This window comes from Impatiens glandulifera, chromosome 1 (assembly GCF_907164915.1).
Source record: "Impatiens glandulifera chromosome 1, dImpGla2.1, whole genome shotgun sequence".
NCBI lineage: Eukaryota > Viridiplantae > Streptophyta > Magnoliopsida > Ericales > Balsaminaceae > Impatiens > Impatiens glandulifera.
Window position 1 is genome coordinate 412173 of NC_061862.1, and position 16931 is coordinate 429103.

The 16931-nt window shown below is 34.8% G+C and overlaps 1 protein-coding gene across 1 annotated transcript; it reads left to right on the forward strand.

Annotated features, from left to right (window-relative positions):
• The first annotated feature begins 404 nt into the window (after positions 1-404).
• On the forward strand, positions 405-10098 carry LOC124921955 (DNA-directed RNA polymerase 2B, chloroplastic/mitochondrial-like). The gene is given in 20 exon segments (XM_047462664.1): positions 405-1486; positions 2123-2142; positions 2144-2345; positions 2438-2571; positions 2639-2714; positions 3015-3073; positions 3168-3285; positions 3473-3586; positions 3684-3815; positions 3894-4310; positions 4693-4743; positions 5464-5534; positions 6450-6534; positions 6777-6929; positions 7418-7492; positions 8068-8157; positions 8271-8318; positions 8488-8602; positions 9405-9508; positions 9674-10098. Coding segments are annotated over 20 exon segments (2919 nt in total). The 5' UTR covers positions 405-742; the 3' UTR covers positions 9785-10098.
• Positions 10099-16931: the final 6833 nt, after the last annotated feature.

A 16931-nucleotide genomic window follows, 5' to 3' on the forward strand; every position in this document is an offset into this window, starting at 1 on the left:
TTTTTTTTTGGGTTTGTTCTTTTCAGGTTATTTAAATAATCTAAAGAGAGAAAATAATGATTATGGATGATAATTTTGAGAAAATGATAATGTTTTTTTTTGGTAAAAAGACCTAAAAAGTATTTATATATATAAATAAAATAAATAATAATAATTTAAATAGAGAGTATTTAGTATTTTGGTTAATGAATTGATTGATTTGACGTATGAGAGAGGGAATGACGTGATAATTGATTTTGTTGGGTTATTTGAAAAACTTGAATAAAAAAAAACTTTATTAAGCATTTAAAAAATCTTAGATTGAATTCATGAATTTTTGGCACGTATTGCATTTCATTCGCCTGCTTGGACTAGGGGTACTGGTCAATACTGTAAAAAGAACTGCCTTTGGCACTAACTAGGTCGGTCGGTCGGTAGGTGCGATTCTTCAACTCTCAAGTCTTGTCTTTTACTGAAGAAGAAAGAAGAAAGAAGAAAGAAGAAAGAAGAAAGAAAGGGAGGGTTTTAAAATGGGATGGAGTCCCTTTTCCCGTAGCTCTACTACCTATTACACTTTTCCCTCCATGGGGGGTTCCATTTCATTTACAGCTCTGCCTGCCAATTTGGCCTGAATTCATCTGATGGGTTGGTTGATGTCCCTGAACTCAGAGGTGGAGTCCCAGCAAGCACCTCGTTAACCATTCCACATTTCATTCCACCACCCAAACTCTTATATCATATATATGCAGTCAGTCCAGTCATCATGTGGAGAAACTTCGCCAAACTAGCATCTTCCCCAAAGCAAACTTCCTTCAGTCCCGGGAAACCATTTTTTACTCCTTCCGAACCAGCCTCTCGCGGCTTCGTTCAACGGTCTCATTCTCATCCCGGTGGTGGTCGTAATCGTATCATGCTAAAACCCACCCTGGCTTGCCTGAGAGCACATGCTAGCGTTTATTGTAATCCAAAACGCCATTCTAGCATTGCGGATGCAGAGGAAGACGTATCAGACGTTCCACTGCTCGAAGTTGAGGTTCAAGAGTTGCTGGAAGAGATGACTAGAGAGGAGAAAGAGAAACGGAAGGCTTCCCTTGGGATGATGAAAAACAAAAACATTATGGAAAACGGGATCAGTCCCGGAAAATATCTCAGGCTCAGGAGACGACAGGTGAAGATAGAGACAGAAGCTTGGGAACTTGCAGTGAACGAGTACAGAGAACTTCTCATGGACATGTGCAAGCAAAAGTTGGCACCGAATCTTCCATACATGAAATCACTGTTTCTTGGCTGGTTCGAGCCTCTGCGAGATAAAATCCTAGAGGATCAGGAATTATACCGTCAAGGGAAGAGCAGGGCAGCATATGGCCCCTATTTCGATCAGTTACCTACTGATATGCTCGCTGTTATCACAATGCATAAGCTGATGGCCTTATTGATGACAGGGGAGCATGGGCACACCAAGGTGGTGCACGCCGCTTGCAACATTGGAGATGCCATTGAACAAGAGGTGGATATGATATGAGACTCTTGTTTCACAGATTGTTATATATATATATATATATATATACATATTTGTAGATTCAGTAGGTCTATTTCATCATGCTTCGATGCTCATTAGCTAGATGATAATTGTTAAAAGGGAAATAGAAGGCTGGTTTAGCTAGGTGGTAGAGCGCAAGGCTAATGGCCACAACTTAGTGGGATCCAATTTTCACGACCATTTTCAAAACAAATAAAAAATGTTAAAAAGATAAATACCTTTGATTGAGAAATAACATGAAAGGAACCTCTATAGATAAAGAGGTTGAATAAGATGTAGGACGAATAAATGATAAAGCATCATTAGTGTGTCATGCAGATGTTAGCAGATATATATGGAAGGTACTGGGTACATAAGATATTGGTTGCAATGATGAATCTTTGTGATGATTTTCATCTTTGGTAGGAAGATAGATATGTTTGTTCTAGAACTTTAGGATTTTGTTATTTTCCAATTATTGATGACTTTGTTTGATTGTCTCCTGGTACATTACTGTGTGGACTAAAGCAACAAGAGAAAAGAGTAAAATCTCAGAGATGATGAACAAAGATGACTTCTCTCTTCATACATGTCTCACATTTCAATTTGTTTTCTTATGTGAAGGCTAAAATACAGAAATTTCTGGAAAAAAACAAAGAAGAAAGGAGTAAGCAAAAACAAAGATACTCAAATAGAAGAAGTTGGATCTGATATAATGGATCAAGATGTTAGAAGACTGCGGAAAAAGGTTACTAACTTGATCAAACAACAAAAGCTGCATACAGTCCGGCAGATAGTGAACAAAAAGGATGAATCCAGACCCTGGGGTCAAGTTGTCAAAGCAAAGGTTCCATTATCTTTTTTTTTTTTCCATTTCATGGTTTTCAGTTCAGTTCTATATTAGGCTTTGTGGGATTCAAATTCCTGCTCTGATTCCAGGTAGGGAGTCGTCTAATTGAATTGCTTTTGCAAACTGCCTACATACAATCACCAATTGATCAGTCTGCAGACTATCCACCTGAGATCCGGCCTGCATTCATCCACACATTCATAACAGTTGTGAAAGAAACAAAGTACTAATCATAATTGCTTCAGTCTTAATATCTCTCTTCATATCATAATAACTTTGGCTTTGTTTAGCAATGACAGGAAGGTTGGTAGAAGGTATGGTGCTATTCAGTGCGACGCACTTGTGCTTAAGGGTTTGGAGAGATCAGTGAGTAACTATATTGATATTCTTCTACTTCAGATATGTGAATATGTATTTGCAACATGTCATGCTGTTATAGTTATATTCATGCAAGTGAAGAGTTCACAAAACGATTAGCTTCATCAACCTTTAACCTGAGCTAATCTGATATTGGTCTTAGTTGTCTTATGGCATGTTAAACTTTTTGATTGCATGAATGGATTGTCATAATCTTACTTTTCCACCAACTTTCTAATTAATTAAAAAGACATATAAGTTGCCCTTGGAAACTGGATAATGTGAGTTGGTTGTCTTCCTCATGGACAGGCTAGGCACGTGGTCATCCCTTATATGCCAATGTTGATTCCTCCAGTGAAGTGGACGGGGTACTTGAAGTTATATTTTTATTTATTTATCTAAAAGTGGAATCTACATAATAACCTCCAACTTTGCCTTGTATCTTTTACTGTTCCTGTGTAGTTATGACAAAGGAGCATACTTGTTCTTACCCTCTTATGTTATGCGCACACATGGAGCAAAACAGCAACGTGAAGAGGTAAAACGGGCCCATAGAGAGCAACTAGAGCCTGTTTTCGAGGTTAGAGATCTCCTTCTTCAGTGATTTTCTACCCAACATAGTGTTAGTCTTTTCTGAAATATTCTTTTGTTTTTGTGATAAGTGGAAACTGCTTTTAGTGTCGTGACATTCTTAACTATCAATGAAATTCCAAATATTAATTGCTGGAAATTACTATTTGTTTGTTCAATCACTTGTGACGTGCCAGGCCCTTGACACTCTTGGAAGTACCAGATGGAGGGTAAACAAAAGGGTTCTCAGCATTGTCGATAGAATATGGTCTATTGGAGGTTGTCTTGCAGATGTGGTTGACCGTAATGATGTTAGTTTCTTTATCTTTCCCTAATGTTCTGTGATATTCTGGTTAATTCAGCTCTATTTTGGTGAGAAATATTATTAACATCCTGTTGGCAATGCAGATTCCTATACCAGACAAACCAGATACGGAAGATGAAGCGCTTCTTAAGAAGTGGAAGTGGAAAGTTAGATCTGTTGAAAAAGAAAACAGGGAGAGACATGGTCAACGCTGTGATTTGGAGCTTAAACTTGCAGTAGGTTCCATTCCAATATGTTCAAAACTGTCTATAAAATTTAGTTTGGCTCTTAACAAGACCTTTGTTGCCAAGCAGGTAGCACGTAGAATGAGAGACGAAGAAGGGTTCTTCTACCCTCACAATCTTGACTTTCGAGGTCGAGCATACCCAATGCATCCATACTTGAACCATCTTGGTTCAGATGTTTGCCGTGGTGTTCTGGAATTTGCAGAGGGATACCTTCTTGGGAAGTCTGGTTTGCGCTGGTTGAAGATACACTTGGCTAATCTTTATGCAGGCGGTGTGGACAAATTATCTCATGAGGGGAGAGTAGCATTTACCGAAAATCACTTTGAGGACATATTTGACTCTGCAGACAGGCCTCTTGAAGGCAGACGGTGGTGGCTAAATGCGGAAGATCCTTTTCAGTGCCTGGCTGTCTGCATTAATCTCACTGAAGCTCTAAGAAGCTCTTCTCCTGAGACAACAAGTTCTCATCTTCCTGTCCACCAGGTGCTATATGATGGTTTAACTTGGGTAATTATTTTCATTTATATCTAGGAAGGACCTTACTTCTGTTAGTTCCTGGTCATTCCTAGTAGGAGATTCCAGATTAAGGAGATTTGAGTAATGTATTTTTGACACTAGGAACATGTTTCTTAGAACAAGTGCATATATATATATATATATATTAAGGAACCATTTCTGCTTTAAGTGCCAATTGTTGCTTTTTATGGACAACCATTATTTGTAGATGTGTTTTATCCATAATGGCTCAGAGCCTGTAGTTAAACTAGATCCATATCCTATTTCTTTTTCCATGTTTTTGACTGCAATAATTTTTATAATTATTTGCCTAAACTCTGTTTCCCTGTATTGTACATGTTCCTTATAGGACGGTTCATGCAATGGTTTACAGCACTATGCTGCCCTTGGAAGAGATAAGGTAAAGTTACTTCTACAACAGAAGGTGTATTTGTAGTTTCTTATATTTGTCTGGAAATTCAATTAGTCTACAGAATTACTTCGTCACAATTTTAAAATCCATGACATTAGTATTTATTGATTATATGTTTTCAATACAACTGGGACCTATGTTTATTGTTGACAGGTCTTTTAGTTTATGTAACAAACAGAACTATTGTATTAAACATTTATGGTGGTTGTAAAAGGTTCTTAAGACGCTTAAATGAAAGACTTTGCGCGTGAGAAATGTTATTTTGGAACTAAACCTGCCAATTCTGCTAAGCAATAATTTTATCCGATCAAAGTTTAAAATCCACAAACAAAGTTAAGCTCAATTTGTTGTCTTGTCTTATAAGGCCATGCAGAGAAATAAAAGCCCAAACTATTCTCCAGTGTACACTTTAGAAGTAGATTTGGCAATTTAGTTCCGGAATGGTTCTGAGAAACTAGTAGAATGGATAAATTAGTTAGTATATCTTAGAGACTAATTACTCGGCTATTAACTTTATTCGAGCAAAGCGCCGAATGTTCTATTTTTGAAAATTTAATATATATGTGTTTCTACTTCTGACAATTTGATATGTGTTTCTATTTCTGACAATTTGATAAATGTGTTTCTATTTCCCTCTTCACACGATAAATAGATACCTGTATCTCATTTGACTTTTTTCTGTTATCCTGATAAAGACTTTTGTTCCAGTTGGGAGCGACTGCTGTCAATTTGGTTGCTGGCGACAAGCCTGCTGATGTGTACTCAGGAATAGCTGCTAGGTATTCTACTTTCTGGGGAATTTTGTATCAGTGCTGGCTATTTTGAAGCCAGTTATTCTCTTCTCTAACCTACTTATGGCCACTGCTTTCTACTTTCCATTAGGATTTATTTTTGTTTTTTCCTTAAAAGTACGTGTTTTGCTCATTAAAAAGGATAAGAAGAGATTACAGTTTAGTGACCCTCATTAGGCTCTATAAAGCTTCCACTTGGCTCGCCAAATGCAACTTTTGATTATCCACTTTTGTTCTTCTTTTCCTTTTTCTCTTGTTTCTTTTGCTTGTTAACCATGTGAATGCAATTCCTGTTCACACATTTTCTTGAAATAACAGTTGACCTGTAAAAAACATATTTTTTCTTTTTGCTTAAAGTCTCTCACTTGACGGTATATTGCACCCATGCTGGTCTAAATAGGATTTGTGCTGCTCTCTGAATTTCTATTATACTGAAGGAAGTTAATGACATGTTAATCATAAGCATGTTCTACCATATATATGCTGCATAATTCCAAGTCTCTAGCCCAGACCACCACAATATCATATTCATGACTTAAAGATACCATTCCTTCTGTATGACTAAAAATGTTTGGACGATCTGGAAAGAAAGAAATAGAAGAGTTTTTGAAGGTAAAAGACATGGATACGAGCGTCTCAAAGGATTTATGTTACACTCGTTCGCTTCAATCCAAAAAATGGGGGCTTGAACGGGATTTATGTTACAGTCGTTCGCTTCAATCCAAAAAATGGGGGCTTGAACGGGATGAGAATTTTTCGATCTTGTTGACATTTAAAATTCTTACGTTATTTTCTTTTTTTTTTTCCTTCCCATTTGTAACGTGTGAATGCATATTGCGCTATTTTTAATAAAAGTTTACATTTAAAAAAAAAAAAACTAAAATTGCTTGATTTCCCAAACAGAGTACTTGATATTATGAGAAGAGATGCTGAAAAAGATCCTGCAATATTTCGGGATGCATTGAGGGCAAGGTTGTTGGTCAGTCAGGTTGGTCCAATCTACTACTGCATTCATTACATGATTTACATCAAATTCTGGAAAACCAAAGTATGCTATTAGAAACCATATTTTTTCTGTACTCATTTACCGAAAAGAACCATTTATTTACTGTTGCCAATAAAACAAGGGGAATCATAAATCTATTTCTTTTGATGATGGTATGCTCGTTTAGTGTTTGTTATCCAAATAGTATAGGGGTTTCTTGGTACTGATCAATTGCAAACATATAGGTGGATAGGAAACTAGTGAAACAGACAGTGATGACATCAGTCTATGGTGTTACTTATATTGGCGCTCGGGAACAGATTAAGAAAAGGTTGAAGGAACGTAATGCTATTCAAGATGAAACCGAACTCTTCATTGCTTCCTGTTATGCGGCAAAGGTTTTGCACATTCTTCATAATGTACTTGTGTTTTTACATGTATAGCGTCTTCCTTTTGTATCAAGGCATCTAACGTTAACATCCATGAGACCATGTCCAGTGTGCAGGAGCATATCTTTACCGTAACTGGCTTTTTACTGAACACATTTCTTTTTGGAAAGGACAAAACTGTTTCATAGATCCAAGTTTTTTGCAACAAAAAGTGGTTAAAACAATCAAAGGCGTTTCAGTAAAACCCAACACTTTGTTGCTCTATAACTAATTCCAAGGAACAGATATTTTTTCTGTAAACTGGAAATATGGCACATCCAATAAGAGTACATGAGCTGATATCCAATTTGGTTAGGCATGTAACAATGAGCACATGGGTGGATCAATTCAATGAATACATGGCACTAAAAAAAATTCCTTATTGATTTTGTTTGGAAAATTCTGTGTCCTTGTTTTTTTTACTTCTCACATTCACTTCTTCTTTCACTTGGTTATAGATCACTTTAACAGCTCTAGGAGAGATGTTTGAAGCTGCTCGAAGTATTATGAGCTGGCTTGGTGATTGTGCAAAGGTTTGTGCTTTATCTCTGTGTCTACTTAAGTTTGAATGTTAGCTGGTTCTATCCACATGAGTGCCATATTTCAGATTTTTTTATCATCCTTTTTTAAGCAGTTTATTCCAGTTGTCCATGGTACGACCTAATAGTAGTAGTACTGACTGAAGAATATCCACAAATGTGTGGAGATCTGGGTCATAAAAAAAACTAGTTGCCCAAGGAAGCAAACTAAGTCAAAAGCGGAACATCAATCATGTGGATATTCTTTCAATGTATATCCAATAGATATAAATAATATTGCACTTACTATTAAATATCATATAATTAATGTGTAATTACTCTTTCTTCATAAAATCTAGTTACGAAGTAACTATGCTTCAATGCTTCATCCAATTTACTCTGTCCGTGTTTCTCTTACATCATTATTGTGTATTCCTTTTTAACCACGGCTCCCCCTTCTTTCTTTGTCTCCTTTTAAGAGACTCGTTACTGAAACCAAATATTGATGCTTACTTTTTTCACATCTTGATCTCCGTAGTTAATCCTTTCTTAAAAGAAAACACGGTTTGCTGATTCCAAGCTTAATCCAGATAATTGCATCTGAAAATGAGCCTGTAATGTGGACAACTCCTCTTGGGCTTCCAGTTGTGCAGCCTTACCGCAATACAGGAAGACGTTTAGTGAGTGCATATCTGAACAATTGTTTAGCCTGTATTGTTCTTTCTAGGCTTCCCTTTTTATTGCTGTTTAGTTTCTAATTAATTTTACTCTGCTTTCTTTTTTGTGGTAATAGGTGAAAACATCTCTTCAGGTTTTGACACTACAGCAGGAAACTGAAAAGGCATTTTTTTGCCACCCTAAGATGATAGATTTGAACCTTTATCCTTGAGATATAGATTAGCTTTAAGGATCTCCATTTCCGTTTCCATGCCATCTCTCTGTAAATTCCTTTGCACTAGCTGTCAACTGTGAACTCAAATCTGAGATTTGTCCATTTTGAAATCTGATAGATCATGGTCAAGCGGCAGAGAACAGCATTTGCACCTAATTTTGTACATTCTCTTGATGGTTCACACATGATGATGACTGCAGTTGCTTGCAAAAATGCAGGCTTGAGTTTTGCAGGTATTTTTAGACGCTTCATTTTTATTACATTTTTTGTGTGTGTTGAAGAAAGGGTCAACTTGTAGTGTAGAAAAATAAAGAAGAGAGAAATTTTATTGATTTGTTTATTGGTTGTTGTTCTTACATAAGACTGTCTAGTGCTTAAATAGTAAGATTACATTTGCAGAAAAGGAAAAAATTAGATAGTAAAATCATGAAATTGATAATCAACGGCCAATTAGCAAATCAAGAAAATCAATTAGTCTAATTGATTGATTTACAAATCAATTAATCTGATTGCTTGATTTGCTGCTGACTTTCTCAACATTCCATTCTTGGAATTATTTTTTCTTCCAGAATAATTCTACAAACTTGTATTAGAGGACTTTAAAGAGAGTTATGAACGTGAGGTGCGGTCATTTTTGTACAAAATAAAGGACAAAAAACAAGGGAAAATGTGTTAGATTTCTATGAAGTCAAAATAGTCATATCCTGTGCAGGCACCTCCTTTCTTGACTGAGGGTGTGAATAAAGAATCCCTTATCTTCCCTTTTTCCCTTTGAATGTCTTTTTGTTGCGCTCCTTCTGGATAGCCCACCATAGGATAAGGGGGTGATCTTCCATTCAAGACTGATGGGTGACCATGAACAGTTGTATTATATTATGCGTTGCAAACAATCAGTTACCTTAATGAATTCTTTCCTCCCCTCTCACCCTTTCTTGTAAAAATCGATCTCACCTCGCGTTCCTTTTCTCTTTTCCCAAAAAGTTGACCCTTTTTTTTAAAGAAAAAACAGTTACCTTATGCTCCTCCATGGTGCAGGTGTTCATGACTCATACTGGACACATGCTTGCAATGTAGACGAAATGAACAAGATTCTACGAGAGAAGTTTGTGGAGCTATATGAAAAGCCAATATTGGAAAATGTAATAGTAAACTTGTCTTTGAATTTGAAATGCTTGTCTTGATTGGTTGCATGTTCTTCTTGAATATGATCTTCACTAACCTTTAATTTTTCAAATATTTAGTTCACTATTTGTTTTGTTAATTCTGAGATGGATTAACAGTTTATTGTTTGTGATCATCAACAGTTGTTGGAGAGCTTTGAGAAGTCCTTCCCCACATTATGTTTTCCTCCCTTGCCTGAACGAGGAGACTTTGATCTCAGAGAAGTTCTAGAATCATCGTATTTCTTCAATTGATCTAAACCAAGAAATAGCTCACCTTGCTGCAAGGTTTGACTAACTCATGATATATGTTAAAAGTAGTATCAAACACTCTCCCAACTCCTGAGATCATTACCATATTGTCTTCTGCTCACCAACTAGATTCATCCTTTATTTCAAAAGAAGCTGACCAGCTAACAAAATTGATAACAGGTATGAAGATGGCACGATTCTGTATTTATGTGGTTACTTAGAGAGAACAGTAGCTGTAAATATCTATGGTCTTGTTTTTATCCGCCTCTGCCAGACAGAAATATGGCTTCTGATTTGTTGCATTCGCTTCTTTGTTCCATGTGAATTTTTTAAGAGGTTGTTCATATAATATTTCGTAAAAGAAAATAAAAATCCATACAGATTTGCAAGTGTGGCACAAAGTTAGCATGGATGCACATTATTAAAAGTGTTCGGGGTTAATGAAACTCTTTTATTATTTTATAGGACATAGATAATTTTAAAAATTATGTAAGAAAATATAATTAAGAATAAATTGTATATAATTGTCAATTATAAAATAAATGTATTTTAGATTTACAATATAAAATAAAATAAAATAAAATGAATGATAAAATAAAAACATGAAAAGAAAGGAATACAAGTTTGTAAGATAATGATTGTTTATTAGAATAAAAATATTAGTAAATAAAATATAGTAGAGTATTTTGTACATGGGAAATGATATAGGGAACGAAATGGGGAGCGAAGCCACCTGGCATGCCACGGAGGAAAGAGAAAAAAATTACATCTCCTCTTTAGCAAACTCTCATATCATTTCCCGCTAATCAAACAAAACCCTCCTTATTCTTCTTCTTCCATTTTCTTCACCCTCGGCACGCTGTTTATCATCTTCTCCTTCCATTCTTTAGATTCGTCTTCATCCGCGCCGTCTAGCTTCTTCTCCTTCCATTCTTTAGATTCGTCTTCATCCGCGCCGTCTAACTTCTTCTCCTTACATTCTTTAGATTCGTCTTCATCCTCGTCGTTTAACTTCTTACTGTTCTTGCGTCTTCATCCTCGTCGTCCTTCCGTTCTTTAGTTTCGCCTTCATCCTCGTCGTCTTCTCCTTGCGTTTTGTTTAGATTCGTCTTCGTCACTGTCCGACTGTCCGATTAGCTTCTTCTTCTAATGGTATATCTTCTCTGCCATCATAGCTTACTTTTTTCTTTGTTTTATTGTTCTTCTGTTTGTTTCTTGGATTCACGTTTTTCTGTCGTTATGTGATTGTTATGTGTAGGAACCAATATGTAGCTAGAACCTGTATAAAATTGTTAATATTTTTGTTATTTTCCAGAACCTGTATAAAACTGTTAATATTTTTGTTGGCTTGTGTTGTCCTCTGTTTTTTTCTATGTTGTCTCGTGTCTTAAACTATGATGTCCCGTGTCTTAAACTATGTTGTCCCGTGTAAATATTGAAGTTGCTCTAAATGTTAATATTCTGATGTCATTTGTGTTATTGTAATATGTTGTTCTGTGTTTTAAACTATATTTTTTTTCGTTTTAATGCGTTTTATCCAATATGTTTTCCTGCATTTTATTAAATATGTTGTCATGTATTACTGTAATATGTTGTTCATGTGTTGTCATGTATTCTTTGTGCTGATTTCTCTTTTTTGTCTTATGTAGCCCTAGAAATAAGGTTAGTGTCAACAATTATTTCGTCCTATGTCCAATACCATGTTGTCCCGTGTATTACATCATGTTGTCCCATGTATTACACTATGTTATCCTATGTATTACACTATCTTGTCCTATGTATTACATTATCTTGTCATATTTTTTACACTATGTTTTAATACTTCGTTTGTTATTTTGTTTTAGGATACTACCGCAACAAGTAATCCTTCTCTAATATCAACGCAAGAGGAATGAAATCAACACTTCACCGCCCATCCAGTCTCGACTCAACTATCATTTACTTCATTGTTGTCGGGTCAATTACATCATGTATCTGATTATATGTTTCCCAAAGATAATTCATGTGGGGACAACATCAGAAGATAACTATGCTTAATAATATGTTTCCCAATGATAACTTTGTTTTGGATAATATATTTCTCGTTTTAATTGTTTTTTAACTTCGATTTAATTGAAAAATAAACGATTACAGAAATGTTATATTCATTATTTTATGAATGAAATTTAATAAATCATTATTTTACATTTAGAAAGAAAAGAAGAAACCAGGTTCTAGAAATAGCGTTAGTGTAAAAAATTATAACGGTTCTAGAAACCAATACTATGTTGTTATGTTGTCCCATATTCATAACGGTGTTGTCCTGTGTCTTATACTATGTTGTCCTGTGTTTATTATTATGTTGTCCTGAGTACATAAATGTTATATTTCTACAACATATACTGCTACTTTGAAATGAAATGTTTCTTATTTTGAAATGAAATGATATACTGCAAAATATGTCTAAAATCATCATGTATGTATTCATTCATCATTTAACTACTACTTTTAATCATAATAATAATAAAACTGAACTCCGGTAGGACTCTTGCTGCCTCTGTCCGTGTCTGGCTCAAGAGCACAATAACGACAACAACTAGGATCATCAACTTTGACAACCCATTCTTAAGAGATCAGCTAACAATACTATTCAATTATAAATACAAACCATTACATTGAATTGAATTAACCATTCTTAGATAATATAATAATAGTTTTGGATTGAAGAGAAAGATGGTGATCAACTAACAATACTATTCAAAAAGTAAATATTTTAATTATACTAACATAAAACCATTACATTACTGTTTCGGATAATTTGGTTTGTACAACTTTCTGGTCTTGTATTTTAAGTTCATCCGATAAATGTTAGAATCGGATTGTAGAATCCTCGATAGGCATTGGATTCGTAGACAATGAATATTCTTGCTCGCATTTGCTCGGGTTATGCCACAAGTCCACTTAGGATCTCCCTTGTATGTCTCCATGTGCAGCATACAGAATACTCCACAATCCTTATAGTTCCCTGCGTCTTGCCAGGTCATTTTCAATAGCCTAAAAACACATGACAACATAACTAAAAACACATGACAACATAACTAAAAACACATGACAACATAGTTTAACACACAGGACAACATAGTCTAACACACAGGACAACATAGTCTAACACACAAGACAACACAATATTAACAATTTAAGCTTAATATTTATCAACTGTCTTTCTTCCTGTCTTATTTCATAACAGTTGCTTTAATCACAACTCTATTATCTTCTCCATTTTCTAATACCACTCACCTAAATTTCAAAGATTTAATCATATACCTCTACTTCATAAACAAAGAGTTAATCATTTCCTAATACCTCTGCTTCATAAAATGATATAGATATATTGACAGTTAATCATATACCATAAAATAAAGAACTGATTCAATGAAGATTAAACAAGAGGAGACAGTTAACGCTGCAATAGATCCACAATGAACAGGGGACACAGTAAATGAAAATAGTGCAACAATGATAACTTACCTTTCATCTCTATCTGAAGTTAACACTGCATCTCTATCTGGTTTTTTCCTTTTACCTAAAGTGTTTTTGTTCTTCTCTGTCATTGTTTGAGCGGATTCCATTTGAGCGGATATTTAGGGTTAGAGTTTGAGCGGATACTTAGGCTAGGGTTTAAACGGATTTGAGAGTGGGTTTGAGCGGAAATGATAGTGAGTTTAGCGGAGATAGAATGAAGATTGAAGAGAAGGTTGTTAATCAGAAATGAGAGTGATTTTTAGCGGAGGAGATAGATTGAAGATTGATCAGAAATCGGAGTGAGTTTTTGAAGAGAGAGTTGTTTAAAGAATTTTGAGCGTTTTCAGATTGAAGAAAGAGAATGGTTGAGAGGAAATGAGAGGTATTATCCTACGTGAAAAAAGAAAATAAAATTAATTAAAATTTGACCTACCTGGCATGCCAGGTGGCTTCGCTCCCCATTTCGTTCCCCCACATTCGCTTCTTGTAACATCCCTCTTTGTACATTATATAATGAGGGATGATACAAGAAGCGAATGTGGGGGAACGAATTGGGGAGCGAAGCCACCTGGCATGCCAGGTAGGTCAAATTTTAATTAATTTTATTTTCTTTTTCCACGTAGGATAATACCCCTCAATTCAAACTCCTCTCATTTCCTCTCAACCCTTTCTCTTTCTTCAATCTGAAAACGCTCAAAATTCTTTACACAACCATCTCTTCAAAATCTCATTCCGATTTCTGATCAATCTTCAATCTATCTCCTCCGCTAAAATCACTCTCATTTCTGATTAACAACCTTCTCTTCAATCTTCATTCTATCTCCGCTAAACTCACTACCATTTCCGCTCAAACCCACTCTCAAATCCGTTTAAACCCTAACCTAAGTATCCGCTCAAACTCTAACCCTAAATATCCGCTCAAATGGAATCCGATCAAACAATGACAGAGAAGAACAAAAACACTTTAGGTAAAAGGAAAAAGCCAGATAGAGATACAGTGTTAACTTCAGATAGAGATGAAAGGTAAGTTATCATTTTGCACTATTTTCATTTACTGTGTCCCCTGTTCATTGTGGATCTATTGCAGCGTTAACTGTCTCCTCTTGTTTAATCTTCATTGAATCAGTTCTTTATTTTATGGTATATGATTAACTGTCGATATATCTATATCATTTTATGAAGCAGAGGTATTAGGAAATGGAGAAGATAATAGAGTTATGATTAAAGCAGTTGTTATGAAATAAGACAGGAAGAAAGACAGTTGATAAATATTAAGCTTAAATTGTTAATATTGTGTTGTCTTGTGAGTTAGACTATGTTGTCCTGTATGTTAGACTATGTTGTCTTGTGTGTTAGACTATGTTGTCCTGTGTTTTTAGTTATGTTGTCATATGTTTTTAGTTATGTTGTCCTATGTTGATTACAGTACTAATGTCTTCTTTATTATTGTGCTGTGATATTTGGATGCAGATTTTTCTACCCATAGGTTATGATTCTCATTTTTATTTGGTCGTTTACAATACGAAGTCGAACACAATGGATATCATTGACAATAGGCCACTCCCGAAGGGTATAGATATGGGTTCAAAGTACGCAGTATTGAAGACTATTGGATGCAAGTTTTTGAACTTTGTTGCGGATATGAAGTTGAGCATTTTTGACACACTCTTCAAATGCGTTGCAAGACTATTGAAAATGACCTGGCAAGACGCAGGGAACTATAAGGATTGTGGAGTATTATGTATGCTGCACATGGAGACATACAAGAGAGATCCTAAGTGGACTTGTGGCATAACCCGAGCAAATGCGAGCAAGAATATTCATTGTCTACGAATCCAATACCTATCGAGGATTCTACAATCCGATTCTAACATTTATCGGATGAACTTAAAATACAAGACCAGAAAGTTGTACAAAACCAAATTATCCGAAACAGTAATGTAATGGTTTTATGTTACTTTTTGAATAGTATTGTTAGCTGATCACCATCTTTCTCTTCAATCCAAAACTATTATTATATTATCTAAGAATGGTTAATTCAATTCAATGTAATGGTTTATATTTATAATTGAATAGTATTGTTAGCTGATCTCTTAAGAATGGTTTGTCAAAGTTGATGAGAAACATTTCATTTTAAAGTAGCAGTATATGTTGTAGAAATATAACATTTATGTACTCAGGACAACATAATAATAAACACAGGACAACATAGTACAAAATACAGGACAACATAGTATAAGACACAGGACAACACCGTTATGAATATGGGACAACATAACAACATAGTATTGGTTTCTAGAACCGTTATAATTTTTGACACTAACGCTATTTCTAGAACCTGGTTTCTTCTTTTCTTTCTAAATGTAAAGTAATGATTTATTAAATTTCATTCATAAAGTAATGAATATAACATTTCTGTAATCGTTTTATTTTTCAATTAAATCGAAGTTAAAAAACAATTAAAACGAGAAATATATTATCCAAAACAAAGTTATCACTGAGAAACATATTATTAAGCAAAGTTATCTTCTGATGTTGTCCCCACATGAATTATCTTTGGGAAACATATAATCAGATACATGATGTAATTGACCCGACAACAATGAAGTAAATGATAGTTGAGTCGAGACTGGATGGGCGGTGAAATGTTGATTCCATTCCTCTTGTGTTGATATTAGAGAAGGATTACTTGCTGTAGTAGTATCCTAAAACAAAATAACAAACGAAGTATTAAAACATAGTGTAAAAAATAGGACAAGATAATGTAATACATAGTGTAAACAAAATAACAAACGAAGATAATTTCTGTTTGCCATCTGGTCCATTCCTTGTTCCCAACTTTCGGACTCCAAAACCCATTGATTGTCTATAAAATTCTCGAAGGTCATTTTCAGAAACAAACGACATCCCAAACTTAGGAATTTTGTCTTCGGTACATTGAGATGATGGTTCATCCATAGGGCTACATAAGAATACAAAAAACAGAAATCAACACATGAACAATCACAAAACAACAGAAAAACGTGAATCTCTTGAAACAAACAAAAGAACAATAAAACGCATTAAAATATAGTTTAAAACACGGAACAACATATTACAATAATACAAATGACAATAGAATATTAACATTTCGAGTAACTTAAATATTTACAACACATGACAACAACGTATACAAATACAGGACATCATAGTTTAGGACACGGGACAACATAAAACAAAACAGAGGACAACACAAGCCAACAAAAATATTAACAGTTTTACACAGGTTTTTAAAAACAACATAATATTAACAGTCTAACTACATAAACAACAAAAAGATATACCTATTTATGTTCCCAATTGTTGGTAGGTTATTTTCAAAAATGAACGACATCCCAACATTGGGAATTTTGTCTTCGGTACATGGTGATGATGGTTCATCCATAGGGCTACATAAGACAAAAAAGAGAAATCAGCACAAAGAATACATGACAACACATGAACAACATATTACAGTAATACATGACAACATATTTAATAAAATGCAGGAAGACATATTGGATAAAACGCATTAAAACGAAAAAAATATAGTTTAAAACACAGAACAACATATTACAATAACACAAATGACATCAGAATATTAATATTTAGAGCAACTTCAATATTTACA